The 27,074-nt window shown below is 45.9% G+C and overlaps 1 protein-coding gene across 1 annotated transcript in view; it reads right to left on the bottom strand.

Annotated features, from left to right (window-relative positions):
- The window catches only part of LOC144762435 (dynein axonemal heavy chain 5-like), a 1,437,549-nt gene that overhangs the window by 1,363,728 nt on the left and 46,747 nt on the right, over nt 1-27,074 (bottom strand). Inside the window, exon 3 of the mRNA XM_078647616.1 lies at nt 17,636-17,875. Within this exon, the coding sequence (XP_078503742.1) occupies nt 17,636-17,875 (240 nt within the window). The remainder of the gene's footprint in view (nt 1-17,635; nt 17,876-27,074) is intronic.

The following is a 27,074-nucleotide window of genomic DNA, read 5'->3' as shown; positions in this document are numbered from 1 at the left end:
CAAGGATGGAATTTGAACAAATGAATGTTGATGGTTTTATTTGCCTCTGACTCTTGGTGGAGAACGAACGGAAATTGTTGGCACAGGGTGCCTGCCTCTGTGGGGGATGAAAATAGAAGATGCTTTGCAGTCTGCAATGCGGCCATTGGTAAGGGCATGCAACTGGGGGAGTTGATCCTCAATATCAAACAGTTTACCACTGCTGTGTCATGGCTGAATGTATTTTGTCACATGCTATACAACCTGTGTGAAGCGTTTACTTGCTTTTCATATCACTGATGTATTTAACTGTCTTCCATTCTATGACTGAATTTTAAGAGATTAAGGCCCATATGTATGAAAGTTTGGTTTTGCGATTCTCAAATAGCGATTTTTTGGTAATCGCGATTTGAGATTCGCAAAACGCTATGTATGTAGGATTTGCAAATAATTTTGTGAATCCTACATATTCCTTAATTGCGAATTGCATACCTCCCCATTCAATCCTATGGGCCTAGAGGCCCATAGGAATGAATGGGAAGACATTCTCAATTTGCGATTCTCAATTAGAGAATCGCAAATTGAGAATGCAATTTCAAGAGTGCCAGGGTGTCAATAGGACACCCTTTTGCATCCTTGAAATGTGCATGTGTGCACATGTGGCACACATACATGCTCTGGGGGCATCAATGTGCGTCATATGGCACTTTGAAAAATGCAAAAAAGTGCATGTATCAGAGAAATCGCAAATTACCACCAACTTGAAGTTGGTGGTAATTTGTGATTCCTTAAGCCCAAATTGCACTTTTTCTGTGCCTCTTACATTGCATTTAAGGAATCGATTCCCTAAATGCAATCGCAAAATAAGGAACTTGCGAGGCAGTTTTACCATAATACATCCCACTTAGCTAAATTGCGATCGCAAATGCCGAATTTCCTGTTTTGGAATAGGAGGGGTGAGCTGCATGGTGTTCCTGGCCACAGTGTGGAGTTAGCGATTGGAACTTAACCACATCGATGCTATGCATTTTCCCGCTGTGTGCTGGAATCAACAAAAACACATGTTACATGACGAGCTGGGCTCGTCATGAGCGTAGCAGGAGGCTACCTCATGACGAGCCCAGCTCGTCATGAGTGTAGAAGGGGTTAATGAGCACACTATAGCATTTGCCCCTTCCCACACATCTTTAATGATGTCAAGCCCTTTTACACCTTAGATGCTTAAAGAGTGCCACCTGCCCCGATAAAGGATATACCTTGAATCTTAGAACAAGGATCCGGGATTTCATTGAATTGCAAATTGCAAATGTGGACATCATTAAAATTGCAACTTTAAGGGTGTCTACAAACACTTAAAGAGCTTTTTCCAGTCTATCTCCACATGCAAACTTAAATTTAAGCAGGTCACTGTGAATAGGGTAGTCTACTGCAGTACAAAAGCACAGTTTTTAAGGGCACAGGACACATATTTTATCATGAGGCAGAAATTTTTCCACAAGAAAAAAAATCATATGACGAACAAAAGAAGAATAAAGTGTGTAAACGCACATTTCCCCCAAGACCGTACTTGCGGACAATCTGTGGGTCTGACAGGCAAATACAAAAGAAACTATGAAAGTTGTAGTTTTTCACTTGGTATGGGATTTGAGAATAAAAGATGCAGGAGGCACTTTCCAATGATAGACTAGCTTTACAAACTTTTTGTGACTCAGGATTTTAGTGGTTAATGGTTTGGTGTGTCGCACATTTTCTCACAGAAGATAGCTAGGGCCGGATGTACTAACAGGCCCATGCATCATTGTTGGCGTTTGCGATTTCTTAATTGCGATTTTTAAGAAATCGCAATTAAGAAATCGCAAAAGCCTATGCATGAAGAAATCGCTGAAAATTTTGCGATTTCTAAACATTCCTTAATTGCGACTCGCAAATTGCGAGTCGCAATTAAGGAATATCTTCCCATTCATTCCTATGGGCCTAAAGATCCATAGGAATGAATGGGAAGACATTCTCAATTTGCAATTAGCGAATCGCAAATTGAGAATGCGTTTTTAAGGGTGCAGGGGTGTCCAAAGGACACCCTGTTGCACCCCTGAAATCAATCTGTGCACATATGTTGTGCACACACATGCCCCAAGGGCATGTGTGTGCACAACATGAAGCTTTGAAAAATGCACAAAAGTGCATTTTTCAAAGTTTTCGCAAATTATTTGCTCCCCCTAATTGCGAAATCGGTATTTTTTAAACTTTCATGCATTGCATTTAAGGAATCGCAAAATGCGATTCCTTAAATGCAATCTCAATTTGAGAATTCACAAATATTTGCGAATTCTCAAATTGCGAGGGCCTTCACCCTTCATGCATCCGAAAAGCTCATTTTCGATCGCAAACGGCCGATTTTTGTGATTCGCACCGTTTGTGATCGCAAAAAGCTTTGATGCATGTGCCTGTAAGCCTTTTACCAGCCACAAACACTCCAATTCAGTGTTGCCAACCATTAAAATGCTTTTTCATACGTACTAATCCCATTTTAGGAGTCTGTAAATATTTTTGACTCTTTGAAATACAATTCCAAATAAATACCAATTAAGTATCAAGAAGGAGTGAGATGTCGGCACCCCTTACTAATAAAGAATCGGTATCACATATCTCAATGTTTTGCAAGCGAAATCCAGTAGCAAAACATGGAACATTTACTGATACCTCCAAGGAGACGGTAATGCATTTGCTTAAGGGAAGTGAATGTACAAACGTTTGTTCAAGAGGTGGCAGTGTTCCAAAGGACAACTGCTAACTCTTAAATAGGCCTTAAAAAAGGGATACGTTATTTTAAAAGTAGCTAAATGAACAGTAAGGAAAACGGGCTGCACAAAAAAAAGGTTGCTCTCTTATAAAGCTGCCATAAAAATAGTGGTCTTCTGACCACAGCCTTGAATAGTAGTGAGTGCAATTTGCGACATACCTCAATATTCATAAAGTAGGGCAGATTGCAACCCACTATGATTTGGAATATTAATAACCGACCTATTAGCACAACAGTTGGTTCTTAAAATTATTTACAGACCGCAAAAATGGTCACAGTTTGCAGCCAGTGTTTTGCAAGCACTTATTAATCCATCAGGCCCTCAATTTGTAGGCACCCAGCTAAATTCTCACTTCAGGCACAATCAGTTAAAATTGTTCAGTGAGATGAAAAACACAGAAGCAGTGAGACTAAGGCATTGAATATGAGCAGGAATTCTGAGTCAGGGAAATAAGGAGGTTATTTTGGAGCAGTCATATTTGAGCACCAACAGGTAAACTTACATCAAAAATATTTTTGCAGCCTTCTTTTGCTATAGTTAGCATTAAAATGACAGTGCAAAATTATATAGTATATTATTTAGAATGAACTAGTCGTGTCAGTGCTCATGGTTACTTACGTACGCGTCTAATGGCATGTCTACTCTCCCCCAATTTAGGTCTTGGTCTTTTAGAGCAAGGGATTGGACACTTTAGCTATTTTTGTCATTTTACTTTCCCTGCCCAGTTACTAGATAGCAAGCTGAGTCCAAAGGGTGTTTAACAAATGACAAGCACAATGGCTAACCTGTCTGTATAATTCTGTGGCTTACATCATTTGTGTTTTCGATTCAAAATGAGTACATATGTGCTCTCCCTGTCTTTATTTAACTTCTCTTCTTCGAAACCTCTTTCCTACTTTCCTCTAAATCCCATTGGCGTGCATGGGATTTAGAATTTGTCTTAAATTTGTCATGCCCGTTTCTTACACACTCTACCTCAACCTCCTTCTGCCTATAGAGAATGCTGGTCTGCAGCGTGGACCAGTTCTCACTGTAATAAGGTATCATAAAACATTATGGACTACTAGACCCCGTCGGGGATGTGCAATTTGGGCCAAATTCTACCCCTTCCGTACTTGAATCATAGTGGTTGTGACAGTGAGTATTCACAGGCTTCTTAGAGAGGTTAGCCTGGGGTTGGAACAAGCTCAGCCCTCAGCAAACACCCAACAACCTAATAACTGATGGTACAGCCCAGTGCTGATCTTTAAGAGAGATGTATCTTAATACTTTAAAACCTAATAGTACACTCTACAAAGCTTCAGCTACACAAAGTCTCTGATGTAGGGCCACTGTCCTTTCATGTGGATGCCTCCTATACTTCCTACTATAGCTTTAGGGTTCCTTCGCATAGGTCACAGGCACAGGTGCAGCACTTCTTCCATCCTTCTTGTGAGCCTATCAGTGAAAGAAAGTGACAGGGAGTGATTGAGAATAGCGAGTGTATCTATGAGTGAGAATGAGGCAGTCACTCATGGCCACTGGAGTTATGCAGCAGGGTGGGTCCAAATTATGCAGAAAGTTTTACTAAATCATTATTTTGTACCTTTACATATATTAACAAGGACTGGGCACATTTTTCGCCTTTTTACTTTCACTTTAAAAGCTAAATACAGGGTGACCTGGGCTCAGGCCAAACCCCCTACCCTGCGAAAATGGAGACGGGGATGGACTGGTGCGCTGCCCAGGAGGAACCTTTCTTCGCGGCCCGGGGATGTCCTGGGAAGTTCCACAAGGTATGGGGCAAATAGTTGAATTTACTGTTTTGAATTAATTGTTCTGATTTTCTCATACATCGTTATACTGCCTTTCAAATGGGGAGGCTTGCTCGAGTACTTCAATCATGACTGTGTGTTTTTTTGCTGTCTGTTAGAGATAGTCTCTGATTTACTATGCAATTGTATGTTGTCCTTTTCTGACTTTGTTTTTTCAAATGCAAATAAACTTGATTATAAATAATTAAAAAAACTAAATACAGCAAGCGGCAACTGAAAGGTGATCAATTAACCTTTGTAAAGGACCTTCAATTTAGGGTTAGTAACGTTTAATCCCATTGAGCTAGAATTTGTTTGTTGTTGAAATCTGCATTTCATGCAGCAGATAATGGGTTAAGTGGCCAGCACGGTGAATCTATAATTTGCAGAAAAAGTCATGGCTGCAAGATTGCATAATTCTATTGACCCTGGTCAGAGTGAGTGAGAATAAATGAGAATATGAATGAGAAAGTGAGAGTGAAACTGTGGGATTTAGTAGGAGTGAGGGCAAGTGAGTGTGCATGGGGCAGTGAGAATAAGTGCAAATGAATGAGTGTGAGGTAGTATGAGGTGTTATGAAAAAGTGTGAAGAAGTTGGAGTGTGAATAAGTGTGAGTGAGAATGACTGTAGGTGGGTAAGTGAGTGAATACAAGTCAGCATGAGTGAATGAGTGTGTGTGTTACTCTTGAGAGTCTATCACTGCCCCAGGCATAGTGGAGGTATTTTTTGTCATACGATTCACTTACGCCAAAATACCGGAGTTGGCATATTGGAAGTAAATCTTGGCATGAAGGCTATCACTGGGAAATTGCTGATGTTGGCACACTTGAAGTAATTCTTGGCATGTGGAAAACCCGTGGCAAAATGCTGGCACTGGCATATTGTAAATGATTCTTATCTTAAGGGGCTTCTATAGCAAAAGATTGGCACTAGCATAATGGAGGTAGCTCTTGGCCTAAAGGGCACCCGTACAAAAATAGTGGCACTGACACACAAGGTAACTCTTAGCCAGTGCGTAATATGTAACAACATAAGTGCCAAGGCCCTCGTCAGCGCTGCCAATGACAGTACAAACACATTTACTAACCATCGCACTCCTACATGTGCCACAATCCAGGCTATTTTAGGCCCTCAAGCTACAAAAATGTCTTGGGTGGCAGGTAGCCGTCATTTTTAAAGCATATTGAACTAATGAACAACTGTTGTGCTCATCTATAAAATAGACAAGCCGTGCCACCATGGGCCAGTCTGTCATACGTGGCAGTGTTGACAATTAAGTGCCAGGCACCGGAAGCCACCGGCGCAAATTAAGCACTGCTCTTGGCATATGGGAACCTGTTGGAAAATTCTGGTGCTCGCATGGTGGCCATAATTCTTGGCATTTGGCGTACCTATTGCAAAATACTAGAGCTGACATATATTGTGGTAACTTTTGACATAAGGGGAACCGTGTCAAATTGCTGGCATGCTAGAGGTACTATTTTCATATGGTACACCCATAGCAGAATGTTGATGCTGACATAATAGAGGTAATTCTTGGGATTAGCAAAAACAAACATGGTGTATTGGGGATGGCAAACATGACAAAATGCTGGCCCTAACATACAAAAAGTAATTTTGGACATATGGGTCACCTATAGTTCTTGGCAGAAGGAGTGTCAATATGATATGTGAGAAACCCATGACAAAATGCTGGCACTGGCTCACTGGAGATAAATATTGATATCCTAGGTGTTACCAGCAGGAAATTTGACAAAATGGGCCTGAGGAAAAGTGTTTTTCTGATCAGCATCGTCTGTACCGGGACTACATTGTTTTTTTCATTGCCATCTCGTGTCAAACACTTCCACACGACCCACCTGGTCATTTCTGCTGATGCCTGAGGGAAATCTAAACTGACACAACAAAAACCATCTTGCAGCCTGCATTTCTGCCCAGGAACTGTCGCACACCCAACCCCCTGTTCTTTGCAGTTCAACAGAAAGCCATGAGACACCCACGCCATGTATAAACAAGCTTGTTTTCCATCTCCTGCTCCCAGCCTGGTAAACATCTTTGACACCTTGATCAGGTTATCTAGACAATGGTCTGACTGTTGGGCCCTGATCAGGTTGATTAAACAATGACTTGAAGGACCAGGCTTTGATCAAGGCAATTGAACAATGACCTGAAAAACTGAGCCTTGATCAAAGCAGAGTGAACAATGATCTGTGTACCAAGCCTTGACCAGGTCACTAACTACAAACATCGTCTGGATCTGGTTATCAACTGAAAACACTGCCCTGATTAAACAATGGTCTGACAGCCAAAAGACTGGGATGAAAAATGTATAAAAGGCTTGTAAGCTTCAGAGTGAAGTATCAGCCTCCTGGGTTTTGTTTCTGACAAGCTTGGGACTCTGTTCCATAGCCCGGGCTATTGATATAAATCGGGGTTCCTCCTGCAGATGAAGGCTCCTGTGTCTCCTTTTACTAAGTATGGAAGGTATGGAAGATTTGGGTGGGCTCCCTGCCGCCGAGACCCAGTAAGTGGGTTATCCCGGTTCTTCAAATGGGGCCCGAACAGGGACTCCACGAGCACGACGGTCAGGCCCGGTGGATGTGAGAAGGTGCACGGAGAGACTCCGACAGAGGCGTCCTACCCGAGGGATTCTAGTATTCCGGTAGACCGAACGACTCGCCCGCTGTCCCTCCACACCCGGTCTGAGCCACATGACCGCGTTCTTGCTGGAGTCCCCTAGAAAATAATTTCTGGAGCAGGACACAGCCCTACGTCTGCAGAAGAGAACTACCCCTATAAGGTAAGGGTGGACTGATCATCCACCAAGTCTGTATGATTCTGTTATTGACTTTTGCCAAAGCCAAGCAAGCGAGGTGTGGTTTTAAAAACCCGCTGGTGTCTGTTCTGTATGATTCTGCTGTTATTGACTTTTGCAAAAGCCAAGCAAGCGAGGTGAGTTTTAAAAAACCCACTGGTGTCTGTTATCTGTTTTAAGCATGCCAGTCAGTAGTAAGTTCAAGAGATTATGTTATTGTATGTGTACGCAGGACTCCCAGCTGGAGGCGGCCTGTCCGCTTCCTCCAGAAGGGACCCCTGGCCATACGATGTCTATTAAACATGGCCCTTCTGCCATAATGTTTTCCTCATTCTGGGGAGGAGAAAGGAAAGGGCCATATGGAAGGGGGAGAAGAAGGTGATTCCTTGCTTGATGCCATGCTAAAAAGCCCTCCTGCATATGCCCCAATGTACCCTGCCCTGATGCCTCACACCCCGCATGTCTCCCTGCCACCACCCACTCCTGCCCCCACTGCCCCTCCTAGTGTTCTCCCTGTCACACGCCCCTCCCGACTTTTCCTATGACACCAACCACGCCCGTTAACCCTGTCCTCGCTGCGGGAATGACAACAAGTCTCCATCCGCCCAACCCCTGCGGCCTTACCCCTACCTGCCCTTTTCCTACTTCCCCGTGGTCTACAGTTAAGCAGGATTTATATAAATTGTTGAATTCCCCCCGACTGGCCTCCCTGCGCTCTGCAGTCAGCTATTCGTCCCTTCGAGAAAATGACCTACAGAGGCAACAGTGTGAAGGTTGGATAAATAACGGGAATATTTATACCTTTAAAGAAATGTGGTCCACCTTTTCTCAGTGGACAATTATGGAACAGACCACCTGAGCTCAATATATGTGTACTTTGGTCATGCAAAGATTTGAGAATGCGCTTAAAACAGGTACCCCCCGGATTAATGGACCTTAGGTCACAAATAAAAAGAGGCGATTAAGCATGGGCGTAAAATCCGTTCTGCTCGCGGATTTTGCGGATTTTCGGCAAATTCGCAATCCGCGAACTCTCGCGAACTTGCCGAAAATTCGTAAAATCCCAGCGAAGCGGAATTTTTGCTTGGTCGCACTTGCCAACTAGAATACTATACAATTTCGCGGGAGTAAACACTTGCGAACACGTAGATGCGGCGGGCAGCGACAATCTCGCAATTGCGAGATTGCAAAATTTGCAATTTCGCACAAGAAATCCACCAGCAGGCAGCATAAACCTTGAAAATTATGATTTTTATCAGAATAACTCCTCAGGTTGACATTTGCCTGCACTTTTTCTTTGCAAGGAGTCCATTTTGGGGGGGGTGGGAGGAAGGAAGTGCCCCACAGTCTCCAACTTCCTGTTCCTGTCCAGCAGGCTCCTCCCAGTGCTTTCTTCATGTGCTGGTCACTTTGATTTGGATCTTGACCTGGAAGGGTTACTTTTTGTGGATGCTGCTGGATATTTGGATTTTTGCAAAACTGAAAGCACTCAGCAAAAGTTCAATCTTATCATTAGTAACCTTTCCCTGTAGTGCTTCCTGAGGGGCCCCTTCAGAGTTCATTTGCCTACTTGCAACTATTCTATGACCCTGCTCTGACCCTCACAGCAGGCTCAGAGAATAGCTACGAGTATACAACAAAGGTCCTGTTAAACAAAATACACTGCAACAGAAAGCAATTACAGACAAAACTGAAAGCACTCAGCAGGTGCAAAAGTTCAATCTTATCATTAGTAACCATTCCCTGTAGTGCTTCCTGAGGGGCCCCTTCAGAGTTCAGTTGCCTACTTGCAACTATTCTATGACCCTGCTCTGACCCTCACAGCAGGCTCAGAGAATAGCTACAAGTAGGCCACAAAGGTCCTGTGAAAAAAAATTGCACTGCAACAGAAAGCAAATTACAGATAAGGAAGCAGGTGCCAGCCAGACTGGAAGTTTAAATTCAGTGACACATTAATCAACCCCAAATTAATTCATGTCAGTTGAAGCAGGGCAGGTGTGCTTGCTTTTTTTCACCCCCATAATCTACAGTGATAAACCAACCAGAGGGTGGCAGTGATGTACCAGAGGGTGGCATGGGTGTACCAGAGGGTGGCAGTGGTGAAACAGAGGGTGCTGTGAACCTGTGATGATGAACCAGACGTAGAAACAACATAGTCGCGGCCGTTGCGAGCCGACAAGTAAGTTCGCAATTGCGAACTGGTACACAACCCTCGCGAACTGGCAGAAACCCTTGCGAACACAAAAAAAAAAATCCGCAAATTCACGAGAGTTCGTGGATTTTGCAGATTGCGAATCCGTAAATACGCAAGTTCACGAATTGCCAATTTGCAAAATCCGCCCATGCTTAGAGGCGATGTTCAGGGAGAGGGGATGTTTGGCGCTATGTCTGCTGTAATGGTTTACCGTGATATGACAGCTTTTCTCAACACCTCTCTGGAAACAGCTATGCCAATGAGAGAGGCGGCCCCTGTCTTTGTTAACGCACTTACCGATGCCCAAAATAATGGCCGAGGGGCTGTTGAAGCACACTGGCGCAGGCTTTGGGTTCATGTTCCTTGGAAAAGGTCAGTAGTAATGCAGTTAAAAGGACAATTACCAGATCCCCGGAAGAATCCGGCTGCCCTTTACAGAGAATTAGGTCAGATTATATCTGCAGCTACTCTCGTTTTTGAGGATATAGATTTACTTTTTGGTAGGGTTGTCCCCATTGAAATTTGGGAAATGATTCAATATACTGACCATGAAGTGGCATTGGGAGGTAAATGGGCTGACTTAGAGGCTATGGAAGAAGCAAGGGTAGGAGGGACTAAACCAGAAGCTGCCATCCTGACTTTGCCCAGTAAAATAATGACGTTTATGAAAACACTTTTGCCGGAAACTGTCATTAACTGGGATAAAATAAACGCCTGTAGGCAGCGAAAAGATGAGAATGTGGATGACTACTTTACCCGTTTTGAGACAGAATACAAGGGACACAGTGGTTTGGATCCCCGTACCCCAGGTTCTGGCCCAGTATTTGTCGATAAGTTTGTCAGCAACTTGCTTCCTGAGATCTCCGCCAGGCTTAAAAAGGTTGAAAGTACGCGGTCTGCCCAAACTATGACTGGTATCTTGGCTATGGCACAATATCACGAGAATAGGGAGAATGAAGATAGAGACAGGGAAAGTAGGAAGGTTAGGGATCTTAAGACTAAGGCACTTCTGCAGCAGGCTTACCCTCCCTGAGGTCCCGATGCCCGCGGGAATTTTAGACCTCAACTCCAACCCCTTCCGAGGGCTCGCCAGTCTACCCCCTCCAGCCCTCAATGCACGGGAGCCCTCCAAACCGATCAATGTGCTTATTGTAAGGGGTACGGCCATTGGATAGATGAGTGTCCCGTGTTAGCTGAAAACATCCGAACAGGGAAGACTCGGCCTCGCACTCCTAGGGAAGCGAGGCCGACTAGGGACCATGGCCCACCCCATCCACAGGATAAAGAACGTAGGCCCAGGGATGACGCTTCCGTCCGGCCGCGCCCGGCCAACAGGTTTGATGGGTACGAAGCAACACGCACTTATTACAATGATGATTATGACGAAGTTGATGAGACAGGATCCTACCAAGCATAGGACAGCCAGGAAAGGGGTATTACCAGAGTGCAAATTCCAGTGGATCAAAGGGGCCCGTATGTTCAAATGTCAGTTGTGGGGAACGATAAGAATTTTCTTTTGGATACTGGGGCCACCAGGTCTTCTATTGCACGTCTGTCAGTCCCGGAGGCACCCCTTTCTGGCAATATGAATGTCTCCGCGGGTTTTGCAGGAACACCTGTGACCAGCCCTGTCTCTGAACCCCTCCCTCTCGGTATTGGCCCTGCACATGTTGACGCTCCCTTGCTCCTTACTACGGGTTGCAGTGAAAACTTGTTAGGCATGGATTTACTGAAAGCTCTGTAGGCGACCATATCATGTAGTCCCTAATGTGTATCACTAACAATTTCTCCCACAACAGCTTCCTACATGTATCTGTCTGGTCCCCTCCCACCAGAGTTGCAGTCTTTACCTTCCTCCCTCTGGGCATCATCAGACACTTATGTAGGGTGTCTCAACATTCCCCCTCATGTGGTACACATCCAGCCAGGTGCACTTCTCCCCGCCTCCGACAGTATCGACTACCCGCGGAAGGAGAAATGGCCCTTTTGACAATAATATTTGAATTGATGGACAAGGGCGTAGTGGAGGAGACACGTGGCAATATCTGTAACGGTCCCATTATTCCTGTTCTTAAAAAGACCAATGGAGATGGTCTCTCTCCTAAAATATACAGATTTGTGATTGACCTGAGAGCCCTTAACAAAATAACAATCTCCCAATATTCTGTTGTCCCCGACATTACAGCCCTCTTAACGATGGTCCCTTCTGACGACACGCACTTCTCTGTCATGGACCTGAAGAATATTTTTTTTAGCATTCCTATACATCCTGACAGCAGACATTTTTTGGGTTTCTCCCTTGGTGGGCGGAGCTTTAGATTCTGCCACGCCCCTTAAGGTTTCACCGAGAGCCCCGTATCTATAGTCAAGCCCTAAAACGTCAATTAGATTCCTTGGAACTCCCTGATAATTCCACACTATTACAATATGTAGATGGCCTCCTCATTGCTGCAAATTCTGCCCCAGCATGTAAAGAAGCTACACTCTGTTTGTTACGCCACCTTGCCCTCCATAATCACAAAGTCTCTTTGAAAAAGCTTCAATTTTGTCAAGAGAAGGTGACCTATTTAGGTCATCTCCTCTCGAAGGAGGGAAGGCAGCTCACCTCTGATCGTGTAGCCATTATCAATGCTATGACGGCCCCACAAACACAAAAGCAGGTGCGAGCCTTCATAGGCCTAACCTCATACTGTAGACAGTGGATTTCCAATTTTTCGGCCATGGTCAAACCTCTTCTTGCCCTCACCACTAAGGACATATCAGACAGTTCCTTTCCATGGACTACAGAGCATGCGCAGGCCTTCCAGGATTTGAAGAGGGCCCTGTGTACTGCCCCAGTCCTCGGTACTCCTGACTATAGCAAACAATTTTTTCTTTTTGTACATGAGACAGACGGCTGTGTATGCGCTGTCTTGACGCAGATGTTTGGAGGTCACCAACGGCCATGTGCCTATTTTTCAGCTACCTTAGATCCTGTTGCAAGGGCTCTCCCAGGATGCCTACGGGCGACCGTTGCGGCCGCCCACATGGTCCGTCAGAGTGCGGGAATTGTCATGAACTCCCCCCTGACTCTGATGGTCCCCCATTCTGTAGATACCCTCCTTAATAACACCAAGACACAGTGCCTAACTAGCGCACGACTCACAGGATATGAACTGACACTCTTTGCCAGCCACATCAACATCAAAAGAAGCACTGTACTGAACCCCGCCACATTACTCCCACTGGATACTCAGGATGCCCGCTTAGACCCACATGACTGCATATTAAAGACAGAGGAGGAGACAAAGGGACGGGTTGACTTACAGGATACCCCGATAGCAGAACCAGAAGGTAAACTGTATGTGGATGGATCATGTCTCAGAGGGCCAGATGGTAACACCTCAGCCGCCTACGCCCTCACGACATTGGGGCAAGTAGTAGAAACAGCTCAGATTCCGCAGTGCTCTGCTCAGGCAGCAGAATTAGTGGCCCTCACTAGAGCCTGTGAGATAAGCAAGGGAATAACAGTAAATATCTATACTGACAGTCAGTATGCCTTTGGGGTGGCCCACAACTTCGGGAGAATGTGGAAAGAAAGGAATTTCCTTACTTCCCATGGGACCAAGATCCAACATGGCCCCCTAATTCACAGACTGTTAGACTCCCTGACACTCCCCAGAAAGTGGCCATTATAAAATGTAAGACCCATAAGAAAGTGACAGATGATGTGGGGAAAGGCAATGCCCTGGCTGACCAGACGGCCAGACAAACAGCTCTTAGGAAAATAGAAGGAATGTATGTAGGAGGTCCCGCTAGGTGGGTGACAGATGAGGGCATGGTTGAAAACACAGTACAAAGTGTGATTGATAGTCAGTCCCATGCTACTCCCGAGGAACTAAGGGTGTGGCAGGAGCAATTAGCAAAGGAGGGAATTGATGGTTGCTGGGTCCGTACGACTATGGAAAGACAATGGATGTTACCTGACAGTCACGTGCCACCAGTAGTTATGATGGCCCATGTCCCTGCTCACATTGGTGCAAAAGGGATATGCAAACTGTTGGAACCCACGTGGTACAACTCGAAGATACCAGCATATGCTGAAAAGCTGGTTAAAACATGCATGATTTGCCTAATGTATAACCCAGGAATAGGCACAGTTGCTCCTAAAGGAGGATTCTCCCCTCCTACCTTCCCTTTTGAAGTCCTCCAAATGGATTACATCCAGATGGACAGATGTAACAATCTAAAATATGTCCTGGTGGTGGTCTGTACCTTCAGCCTATGGGTGGAGGCCTACCCCGTCAAAGACTGCACCGCTATCACTACCGCCTAAGTGCTATTAAAAGAATACCTCCCACGATTCGGTTTGCCCCGCTTGGTCTGGAGTGACAACGGGGCCCACTTTACAGCTCAAATTAAGGAATCTGTCTGTACAGCATTGGGTATAAAACAAAAATTTCATGCAGCTAACCACCCCCAGTCAGCAGGTCTAGTAGAGGTGTACAATGGCATCCTAAAAACTAAAATGGCCAAAATAGTAGTCGAGACAGGTGTCACTTGGGTTGATGCTCTGCCCCTAGCCCTACTGTCTACAAGAACAACGGCACACACCCGGATAGGGATATCCCCCCACGAGATCCTGTTCGGGAGGCCTGCCAATGTCTGGGGTGTCCCACGGCCTAAGAAACTGTCTGATGTTGAATACCCTGTATTAACTGATTATCTGTACAGTCTAACTAATACCTTTCGTACTCTTTATCACCAGGTGCACAAGGCCATACCTGACAAAAGCAAGGGCCCAGGACACGTTATCCAACCTGGAGAATATGTCCTGATCCGGAACTTTCAACGGACTAAGAGCCTCGAGCCCCACTGGACACAGCCCCGTCAGGTGTTACTGGCCACCCGCACCGCTGTGAAAGTAGAAGGTCGGAAGAATTGGGTTCATTCGTCTCACTGCCGGCATGTGCCTCTGCCCCTCCCCTATGATCAGTGGGTGAGGGAAGGACAAGGAGACTCAGAAACAGAAACAGTTCAGACGTTTGTCCCATTCAGCGATGCTAAACTGCATTATACATCTACGGAAGCAGAGAGTGACAACATACTGAAAGGAAGCGTGGAACCTTCCCCTAACTCTGCTCAACACCAAGAACAATTGTTTCCCGACCTTACTGTTCCTACTTCCGACCGATATAACTTGCGCCACCGAGGGAAGGCTTGCCCTTGACTTCGCCAAGTGCCGATAGGCTGTAGGGCTGTGATCTTCCCAGATGAGAGTAGTGGTGGTGTGTCAGACTAGGGTATACCATAGGGCTCCTTGGCACCTAGGCCCAGTGAAGCAACCACCAATCACAGACAGCCGCTAGAGGTCCCTGGCTTAGCACAATGGCAGCCGTCCAAAAGGCTCGAATGCAGAAACAAGATGTCAGTCTCCGACATAGTAAATGCTTCATAGCCACCGTGGTGACGCTGTTTGTCTCCCTCATCCTGTCTATCCTTGGTTGGCTGTTACTAATCTACCATCCTGTTACCACACCAACTCCTACACCGACTCCTGCAGAGCACCAATATTACACGCCAGCCCACGAATTACCCGGCCGTGCAGAATTCTTCAACAACACCTTCATCCAAATGTTGCATCATCATCAGCTGATCATGAACACTTCCAACTGCTGGGTTTGTGGACTGATGCCGCATTCCATGATACACCCTGTTCCATTCATTCCTTATCCCTTCTCCATCACTGGGTCTTGTCTTGCATGGTGGATGCTGATGCAGGAGGCCTACACTGTCAATGGTACTGCCAATTCTATCCTTGGGACATTTCGGCATGACTTCTGGAGGAACAGATCTGGCAATGCCAATGCTCCTTTTTGCCCGACCAGCTCATCCACATTGCTACTACCACCAGATGAACTCAGTGAAATGGTAGTATTCAACTCAACCTCTCGACAAACATTTTCCAGATTCCGCACAAAAAGGATACTGCCTGATGAACGAGACACTGTGAATGTCATAAATGTGCAAGGCCGTGTCTGCATCCATGGCCTAGGGACTAAGACAATTGGTACCAGTACGTGTGATATCACAAAAGCTTTGAACTCTACATCTCCTCCGAAGCTGGTGGCATCCCCCAACACCTATTTCATCTGTGGCACTGCCGCCTACACTTGGCTCCCCCGTAACTGGTCTGGTACCTGCTATCTGGCCTTCCTCCTTCCACCAACATACTCTACCCATGGAGGTTACCACCAGTCAATGAAGGGCGCCCTGCGCCGCTCACGTAGGGGCGTCATATCAGCCAAGGATACAGCGGGCCAGGAAGCCGGGGACTTCTTTAAAGGTTTCCTTCCATTCTGGGGCCCTATGGCAAACAGTCGGGCTGTATAAGGACTGACCAGGGTCCTTGAGGCCACCATCACAGTAACAGCTGGTGCCCTCTCCAATATCACTGCAGATCTACAGGCGGACTGCCTTATAACGCTCCAAAACCGCATGGTCCTTGACGTCATCCTTGCTGATCGTGATGGTGTATGTAAATTGATCGGCTCCAGCTGCTGCCTGTACATCCAAGACAACGCACCTACAGTATACAATGCCATCCGACGTCTGGATTGCCTTTCTTCCGAAATTCATTTGGATGAAGGCAGCTGGTCCCTCACCGGCTGGATCTGGGGCCTCCTTTCCCAGTGGGGTTGGAGGGTCCTCATCTTCCTTGCCTTGGGAGTAGCTGTCCTGGTCTCCTGTTGTTTGTGCTTTCAGTGCCTGCCAGTCCTCTGTACAATGTGTGTCCAGACCATCAAGCCTCCACCCTCTAACATTCACAACACCAATATGATGATGATGATGATGCTCCAACAAGAAACGGATGGTCTCATGAACATTGACATTTGCCACTCAATGGCAAAAGGAGGGTCTGAGGAAAAGTGTTTTTCTGATCACCATCATCTGTACCGGGGCTCCATTGTTTTTTTCATTGCCATCTCATGTCAAACACTTCCACAAGACCCACCTGGTCATTTCTGCTGATGCCTGAGGAAAATCTAAATTGACACGACAAAAAACATCTTGCAGCCTGCATTTCTGCCCAGGAACTGTCGCACACCCAACCCCCTGTTCTTTGCAGTTCAACAGAAAGCCATGAGACACCCACGCCCTGTGTAACCAAGCTTGTTTTCCATTTCCTGCTCCCAGCCTGGTAAACATCCTTGACACCGTGATCAGGTTATCTAGACAATAGTCTGACTGTTGGGCCCTGATCAGGGTGATTAAACAATGACTTGAAGGACCGGGCTTTGATCAAGGCAATTGAACAATGACCTGAAAAACTGAGCCTTGATCAAAGCCGAGTGAACAATGATCTGTGTACCAAGCCTTGACCAGGTCACTAACTACAAACATCGTCTGGATCTGGTTATCAACTGTAAACACTGCCCTGATTAAACAATGGTCTGACAGCCAAAGACTGGGATGAAAAATGTATAAAAGGCTTGTAAGCTACAGAGTGAAGTAGCAGCCTCCTATCTCTGACTAGCTTGGGACTCTGTACCATAGCCCGGGCTATTGAAATAAATCTGGGTTCCTCCTGCAGACGAAGGCTCCTGGGTCTCCTTTTACTAAGTATGGAAGGTATGGAAGATTTGGGCGGTTCCCCCGCCGCCGAGACCCAGTAAGTGAGTTATCCCGGTTCGTCAGGCCAATTCCTGAGGGGAATTAGGCTTCACTGGCTTGGAACGCCAATGGCTTTTGAGCACATTTATGTGAAAATGGTGCTTTAAAATGTACTATTTGACCCCCTTGCCCCTTAAAAAAAAAGTAATAATTCTTGGACGGGGAAGCTCTAGAATCTGAAAGGGTCGGGCTTGCCCGCTCATTGAAATTTGGGGCAAGTAGTAAACCCCTTTCACAGATCATCAGCCGCCACTGTTTTTACACCTCCACCCCAGCAGATGCCGACCTTTGTACTATTATCCATTGCTATGTACAGCTTTTCCCACTCAGTAAAATACAAATTAGAAATATAAAGAAAGGTTCGACCCACTTGCAGCAAAGGCTACTGCTTTGAATTACCTGTTGCTTCTCTGTCTTTGCCATGGTTGACACATCTTGAATGGCTGCCACATACTTGTCCAGGCCTGACAGGAAGTGCGCAACGCTCTCCTGACTGCAGGAGCCCCAGTCCGTCTGCGCTCGCAGCACCGGGAAGAAGAGCTCCGTCAGGAGGCACTTCAGGTTCTCCACCGGGCTTTCTTTTATTTCTCCACAGAAAATCTCTCGCTCCATCCTGACCGGGTCCACATCCGTGCTTGTCTAAGGGGGGAAAGAAAACGACAATCAGAAACTTATATATCTGACCATTCGAAGAGTGCTGCAGGATATTGCGTAGCTGGAGCTAAGCTAGCTGCAAACATTTACAACTGGCAGATAATTCAAGAATAGGTTTAGCACATCTACGTCCAAATGACGGCCGAGTAAGTAATTAGCTAAGAACATTTCCAAAAGTGGTTCTGAGAATCATAATTGGAAGAATTTTACACAGCCACATTTTTACAGAAATTCTGACAAATTTGTGGCTGTTGTATTTCTTTCTATTTCTATTTTAGCTGTGGTCTTGTGTATCAGTAACACAAACTGTCATTTTATTTGAGCATTGTTCATAGATTTATTTGTAAAAACAAATTGCAGTCTTATATAGTGCAAAGTCGACCGTAAGGTATTGGATCGCTTTCAATGAGCACCAGTTACATCGCACAAGGACACATTACTTTTTGTAGGCACAAGGAGATTAGGTGATTTGCCCAGAATGACAGGATATTGCGCAACTCTGAGACCTGAACCTTCCCCAGTTCCAAAGTTGGCAGCTCCAGCCTTTACCACTGCATCTGGATGTGCAGGCTGGCTGCAGGAAGGTTTCCTTTAAAGGACGTGGGCTGCAGCTGTTTTAGGTGAGGTTATTATCCACAAACCTAGTCATGCTATTAAATTATAGCAAACCCGGTAAAAGTTAAAATAGTCTTTCCAATATTAAGTTTCACATGTCTCACTCATGCCCAAATATTAGATATAATTTGGCCGAGATTTTAATAGATTTTCAGCTCTAATGATATTCCAGAATCATACATGTGTTTTTCATCATTACTGCAGTAGAATGTAATATCCCTATTATAACCTTTGAACTCTTTTCTTATGACACACAGCTTCTGACGTCAGGACACTCATGAAATACAAACAAAAATGCCACAAGTCATCTACAATATAATTCATGTTCCTTGTGATGTCACAGTACTTGACGTTGGTTACAAAACATGCAACTTTGCATGGTAAAATGGTAAAATGACCGAAGCTAAGACTGTCTTGTAAATTGAGTAGTTCAGGGAAGGTCTTAAATCAGGTGTCTCCAACCAATTGATCACGAGCAACCAGTAGATTACACACACCTTCAGAGTAGCTCGTAGCCATGAGTTAATTTTTAAATAAGCACAGGGTCACATTTTCCTTTTAAAGTTAGGGACGGCTGTGTTTAATTTACATTATTATCATCAGGCTGAAGATAGCAGAGTGTGATAATGAGCAGTGCTGAGTCAGATTCATGACCCAGGCTGAGGCACGGCGGTGAAGAACTACAGGACTAAGGTACTCTTAAATAAAAGTCCTTGACTACTCAATAACCGTGTGTGAGAAGTAAACAATGTTTCTGAATGCTTTTAAATGGGAGAGAATTAAAATGAAAAGTGGAATTCATAATTAAGTGATGTATTCAATATAAATGTCTCTCATTTCAAAGTATTGCATTTACAACAGCAGGCCTCTTGCTCCCAGTGGCCAGTAGACACTGTGCCTAGTAGTGGCCGGCACAGGTTGGGGGTGACGAGGTGGGCCGGTGGGGGGTGAGGGGGGGGGTGCAAAACAATTTTTTTTTAAACGTACTTCCTCCCCACTCTCTCCCATCTCAGTCTCTCTGGGGCCAGAAACATGAAGCCGCCAGGCTCCCTCCCCATAGCCAATCACAACACTGCAATGCAGCGTTGTTATTTGTCTGAGTGCCGTGGATTGGTGCTCAGCCATGGCATAGGAGCCTGGGCATGTTCTCCATGCAGGCTGTTATGCAGCCTGCATGGAAAATATGCAAAGTGCACTTAACTGTTTGACCGTCCCAAGAGGGCCGGCCAAACAGCCATTGCGCACTTAGAGTGGGCAAACCACCCCTCCCCTGCTCTGAGGCGCTGCGCAGCCCCACCCGCCCTGCAAAGCTGGGCAGCAGGAACAAATACAATGATAATAACCTCAAGTTATTATCATTGTATTTGTTCTTTCTTTCACTGCTTTGCAGCAGTGGGGTAATGCTCCTCCATCTTAGCAGAGGAGCAGCCAGGGACTGTGCCATATTTATGACTGAAAAATAGTAATTTTTTAAGGGGAGAAATTTAAAGTGAAGAAAAATATTTCTATATAACATTAAGGGCCAGATCACGATATCTGGCGGATCGCTGCGGTCTCGGGACCGAACAACCTCCAGTCAGCGAGCTCGACACCGCCAATACAATAAGACTGCATACTCCCATTTCTCTATGAGAGCTTGTGCTGTAGCCGTGAACTGGCCGTAGCACAAGCGCCCATGCAGTGGCGTGGCTAGGCACTCTGCAGAGCGGGGAGGGGTGCAGCAGATAAATTCTGCGTTTGCCACCCCTGCGGTAAACGCATGTAAAAGCGGGGGGAGTGCAGGCACCCCCAAAACTCGTGCCCCCGAGGCAGACCGCCTTCCCTTGCTACGCCACTGCTCCCATGGAGAAATGAGAGTTTCTGTTAATCCCTGAACCATAGGCACCCCTTTGGCCGACAACTAGAGGCCATGGAGGCATGGCCCCAAAGTCAGTTTCCGACAGGCTTTCCATGTCGGAAAGCCCAACATGGAATGCCTGTCAGAAACCAACATCATAATCCTGACAGCGGAAATGCCGTCCTCAGGTATTACGGTGGGGCCTTAGACTGGCCGATGGGCTCCTTGAGCTAGCCAGAATCCAGCCGGAATGACCAGCTGATTTCACTTTCGACCGCCGGCATTCAAATGCAGCGGTCAAAAGTGAAACAGAAGATGTTGGCCGAAAAGCCTCCGATATACATTAAAATAGGGCTCTTGGGGCCAGATGCATCAAAGGGTTTTGCTCATTCTGTGTCTCTTGGAAAATGTGTTGATGCATGTGGCCCTTAGTCTTAATGATTTTCTCCACTTTCGGTCAAGCCAATTACATCTAAGGGCCTGATTACGATGTCGGGCGGATGACACCGTTGCGGTCTCTGGACCACACGACCTCCGTTTGGTGGTCCCGACACCACTATTACAATGCGACCGCACATGGTGCGGTTGCATACTCCCATAAAGAAATTGGAGTTTTTGTTAATCCCTGCACCACATGGCAGGCACAGAGGGGCACCACAGGTGTCCCCTCGGCTGCCAACCAGAGGCCGTAAAAAGAAGGGGGCCCTACTAGGGGCCACTAAAGTTGCTTTCCGACAAGCAATACATGTCGGAAAGCCTAACATGAAAAGTCTGTGGGAACCGTCATCATAATCCCAACGGCAGAAACGCCGTCCTTAAGGGATTACATGCTGGTTGTGACTGGCCGACAGGTTCCTTGAGCCTGTCGGAAGACAGCCGGATTGACTGGCTGGTTTCACTTCTGACCCTTGTCATTGTAATATGGTGGTCGAAAGTGAAACCTATGATGTTGGTCGGAAAGCCTCTGACTGCAGGTCAGGAACTTCCCGACCGACATCATAATAGGGCCCTTAATGTTTTATGAAGCATGTTTCTTCACTTTAAATTCCTCCCATTTAAACAAATGGCTGTATTTTTCTGTTATAAATATGGCACCGTGTCTACAGGATACTGGGGGCAAGATGCCTGTTGTTTGTAAATGTGACACTTGGAAATGGGAGTACATTTAAATGATGAGTTTTATGTAATACATATAACCAGAAAGTTAGCTCTTCAGTTGAATTTTCTCCAATTTTAACGCTTAGGCCGCAGCGCGAATTCCGCTGGGGGGGTGTGAGGTGAGCGTGGCGCCGCCATGCTCATGATGGAACCATGCCATCATGAGCCATGGGCGGTGTGTGCTCATGACGACGTGATTCCGTCACAGCCCCGCCCGCTCATTAATTCGCCCGCACAGGCGGGGAATCAGTGCCGCGTGGGCGGAGCGGCCTGCTCATGACGGAACCGCGCCGTCATGAGCACACGGCACCCGTGGCTCATGACGGCGTGGTTCCGTCAAGAGCAGGCAAGGGGTTAAAGTGCCACCTTTACACACAACAGACATCTTGCTCCCAGTGGCTGGTAGACATGGTGGCACATTTATAACTGGAAAATATAGCCATTATTTTAAGAGGGAGAAATTTAATGTGTAGAAAAATTATCCACATTATGAACATTTTTGTAAAACAGTTTTCTGCACTTTAAATTGCTCCCATTTAAAAAAAAGAGTTGCATGTTTGTGTTATACATGTCACTGTGCCATATATGGTGAAAGGTATGTCCTGTGCCACAAGTACACACGACACAGATTATCAGTCACGCATAATGTGTATCCCATTCATATGCACATATGTTCATACCTCCCCAAAGACCACGCTCTCACCGACACACATAGTACCAGGTCTGATGCATCCTTGTCACGCCTCAGTTGGCAACCCATTTTGCATATGTTGCAGTCAGCAGGGCTGAGGCAACAGGTGTGGCCCAGCATCACACCCGTCGCTTTCCTAAATAATAATATGACTTTGGCTCCTATATTCTCAACAGCCAACCTTCATTGTAAGATCATGTGGATGCTGGGCCACACCTGTTGCCTAAGCCCTGCTGAGTGCAACATATGCAAAATGTGTTGCCAACTGTAGCGTGGCATGGATGAATCAGACCTGGTGCAAGCATGGAAAATTGCTCCTTTGACTGTTGTTGGGGTAGTAAAATATAGCAATCATTGTGGTTCAACCGGCTCCTCAGGGCTCGGGCCCCAGTGGAGCTGCACCTGCTACACCAATGGTAGCTATGCCCCTGTTTGCCAATGGTGGCCCAGGCTCAGATTTTGACTAGTTTTCTTCCTCTGGTCATTGTAGGTGACGTTCACTTTACATTTATTTCAGTCTGCCACATAATCTGATTGGTGAGAGGGAGAGATAATATGACCAACATTTTAGCAGCTTATTGTATTGCTACCTCTCCATCTCTGAGGCCACTTCCCCTCTCTAGCAGTTCCTGTATTCATTTCATAGTGCGGCGGAAAATGGGCTACAATGTTTCTCCTCAGTATCTAGCAAGTGTAATTTAAATCAGTGGCTCCGGTTTCCACCCCCCCCCTTACATGTGTTTGCCGCAGGGGCCACAAACACATAATTTATCGCCAGCACCTCTGACCCAAGCCCCCCATCCGCGGGCAGCAAAGGCAGGGACCGCCACGGGCGTCAGAGTGCCTAGCTACGCCACTGATTTAAATGGCCCTATAAGGAGTGCAGAGTCAGCTAATCTCCAAGATGACCTTGTTTCTTTGGTGCTCTGGCTCAGCCCTCTCCTCGAGGCTACTCATGTCATCCACAATTTGAGGCGGGGCTAGACAGAGTGAGTTCTGGTTGGTAGAAGTGGCAGCCCTTCCACTGGGGCCCTTGGATGGCTGGGGCTTGACCATGGCTCCAACTATATCATCAGAGGTGTGCACCTGTCCGGAGGGAAGGGTGGACTGCCATACCGATTAAGAGACCGTAACAATAGTCGATTTTAACCACAACTAGTGCAATTTTTAGGGATGCTGCTTGATAAAATCGAAAGTAATGAAAGATATTTTGTGTAGTTACTAACTGAAAACTAGCACCAAGACTATAGGAAGTAAAATGCCTCCTACAGAGTAAGTGGGTAAATAAATGATGTCTGATTTAGAAGAGCTCAGCATGGAAAATCGGCAGAACATCCAATGACCAATCCAATGATTTGGAAAAGAGAAAACGCTTTGGATATCTTCTGAATAGAGGAGACCCTAAATGCTGAGACCAAATCCCAAAAGTAGTTCATGTGAATGGACAAGAGCGGCAGGCCAAGGACAGAGGTTTAGAGGATAGGACTGGTTAGGGAGATTGTTGATGATGTGGCAAAGAGACCGATCCAGTGGTCCGAAGAGCAGCAAGGGTCAACAACAGTGAGAGGTGATTCATTGTGTTGAATTCCACAGAGAGTGCAGGCCTGAGACAGTACAGGAGAGGTGTTTGTAATGAACAGTGCTAAGAGAGCTAGACACGACTGTGTGGCACGTGCCACACACTCGGTGCTAGCCTGCCTCCACTTTCACAATCAAGCTCTTCACCAGCTCTCTAGTATCTGTGGGCCTGATTCACAGAACTAACTTAAGACAAATTCCTAAACTTACTACCATTTTGGTATTCACAGAAGGCACTTACCTATTTTGGTATTCACAGAAGGCACTTACTCATTTCGGTATTCACAGAAGTTAGGAGTCCTAACTTTAGGACTCCTAAATGCCTACTGTGAATACCAAAAGTCTTAAAATTGGGAGGTTTCTCAGTTTAGGAGTAGTAAAGTTAGGACTCCTAACTTTACTACAACTAAACTGAAAAAAATCCTAATTTTAAGACTTTCGGTATTCACAGAAGGCATTTAGGAGTCCTAAAGTTAGGACTCCTAACTTCTGTGAATACCGAAATGAGTAAGTGCCTTCTGTGAATACCAAAATAGGTAAGTGCCTTCTGTGAATACCAAAATGGTAGTAAGTTTAGGAATTTGTCTTAAGTTAGTTCTGTGAAACGGGCCCAAAGTTCCCCCTCCCTCCTCGCCCTTTGTGCATCCTACACTTTATACAAAGTAAATGCTCTCAGTGTATGGAAAAAGGAGACTAAAATTCACCTGACACTTTGATAATCAAATAAATGTACCTGGTCTATGTTATATATGTTATGTTATATTGGTATTTATAGCGCGCACAACTACTCATGAGTATCCTGGCGCGAAGCAATAATACACATATGGCGAGAGAAATGAGTTAGTAGGCCTGGCCGAAGAGGTGAGTTTTGAGAAGTTTTTTAAAACATCTTATATCCTGAATGTGGCATAGGACTATAGGTATGGCATTCCAAAGAATGGCTGCTTTTACGGAAAACGATTGGCCGCCCAACCTGGCGCGGCGGAAGTAGGGAATTACCATCAGACGTTGGGTCGCCGATCTTAAAGATCGTTGGGGAATGTAGAAGGCCACTCTCTTCCTAATGTAGGAGGGGTCTGAGTCATGTAGGTCTCTGTGTGTTAAGACCAGGGCCTTAAATTGTATCCTTTGTGCCACTGGCAGCCAGTGCAGTGAGGACATTTGCGCTCTTATGCTAGTTCGTTTAGAGATGCCCAAGAGGAGTCTCGCCGCAGCATTCTGGATGAGTTGTAACTTATTGACCAGAAATGCTGGTATGCCCAGATAGAGAGTGTTGGCATAGTCCAGGCGAGACAAAATAAGTGCACGGGCAACCATCTCCTTGGCCTGTTGGGGAAGCAGGGGAAAAAAGCGGCCTAAGGACTTAAGGGTCCCAAAGCAGATGCCCGAGAGTCTTTTTATGTGCTCTGAGAACCTTAGATCTTCCCCAAACCAGATGCCTAGATTCTTGGCTAGGCCACCTTCGGAGAGAGGGCGGGGAAAATCAGAGGGCCACAATGCTTCGGTAAACTGAGCGGGGAATTGGCCATAGAGGATAATTTCCGACTTTCCCTTGTTACATTTAAGTTTGGCTTGGGCAAGCCAGGTGAATACGGCGGCCAGATATTTTTGCGCCGCATCTACTTCTAAGTTAGAGTTTTCCCAGGTGAACAGCAGCTGGATGTCGTCGGCATAGGCCATAATCTTGGCACCCAGCTCTTCGGCCAGGAAGATCAGGAGGGTCATGTAGATGTTAAAGAGAAGCGGGCTCAGCGTCGAGCCCTGAGGGACCCCTGTCTGAACTTCTCTGGCCGAGGACGAGTAGGGAGGCATCCAGACTTGCTGGGTACGGGAGCTGAGAAAGGATTGCAGCCAAGACCACCCGGCCCCGGAGAGGCCAATAGATGATAGGCGCGCTAGGAGAAGTTGGTGGGGTACCGTATCAACCTATGGTGTTTAGTCTCTATATGCTCACAGAGCACCTCACTGGCTTGTGCTATCCTTGTAAGGTTCAGTTTGTGAGGACTTTATCACATATTAATATCCAGACTATTACCTTTACATGTATCGCAAAGGCAGTAGAAGGACCCTGTGTACACTGACATCATAAATGGGAGTTTGCCAACACACACATTTCAGGCTATTTTTTGCAATAAGTAATTTTCCTATCTGAAAAAGTTTGATGTCTATTTTAAATGCCATGCCGAAGCCTTTCGTATGACACTGCAAAACTCTGGAACATGCTTCCAATGGATCTCAGAAGCGCAAGCTCACTTACCATCTTTAGAAAAGGGCTAAAAACGTGGCTATTTCAGAACTAGATGCTCCGTCTGGGCTAATCTCACTCCTAGCGCCAAGACAGTCTACACCTCCAGGTATTCACGTGCTCAATACATTTTATTAAAATAACACATCAGGACACGTTTCTTCTTATGTAGCTAAATGTCCCAGAAGGTTGTGGGTGGCCCTTATATATGCAGGTTTTGCAGCAGATTTTCATGAAAGGTGCAGCAGCAGCAGCGGTTCCAGGCTGTGTGCTTTTCTATGTCCTACTTTGTGTGGAGATGTGCCTTTAAGAGCATAGAGTTCACCTTAAAAAAAAACATAAGCAAACCATTGAGTTGGGCTAAGAGAGCCAGCAGCACAACAGATTTGCAGCAGTTTCTGGCCAGTGGGCGCTTCCCCCATACTGCCCTAGCATTACCATCCCCACCTGTTGTCTCATCACTCCCATCACCACCTCCAACAGAAGGGTGCCCCCTCCCACCAGCTGCTCCGCACCAAGAAGCCAAACACGTCAGCCGAACTCTTTGAACACGGTAGTGGAATAACCGTATGCAACTTCCATTACTAGTTCACCCTTATCTCTGTTCCCTCAGGGTTAAACTGTGCACTGGTGCTCCTTGCGATTGCCATTGAGTGTCTGTCATGCATGTGATTATTGCTAAGCATACTGCTTCCAAATGCTGATGAACTGTCAGGCACTACTGTGTCTGTCTTGTTTTATTGTCGCCGCTAAAGACTGAAATACTATCACTAAATTTTAGTTGGGCACAGTAGAGGTTTTCACTAGGATGAATGAAAGCAAAACCGCATATTGTATTGTATTGTAATTGAATTTATATAGCACTCACTACCCCTGACGAGGCGTCGAAGCTCTTTTTAAGCGAGTAGCACGCTACTCCGGGACCCTTAGAGGATTAGTGTTGAATTAGTATAGTGAAACATGCACGTACATTTTAAGTGGTGGATAGGTTAGTCAGTTATTTGGATTTGGAATGTTAGCAGAAGGATAGAGGAGGACAAAGGTTTGTATTTATATAGCG

This window comes from Lissotriton helveticus, chromosome 6 (assembly GCF_964261635.1).
Source record: "Lissotriton helveticus chromosome 6, aLisHel1.1, whole genome shotgun sequence".
NCBI lineage: Eukaryota > Metazoa > Chordata > Amphibia > Caudata > Salamandridae > Lissotriton > Lissotriton helveticus.
This window is presented reverse-complemented; position numbering and strand designations above follow the sequence as displayed.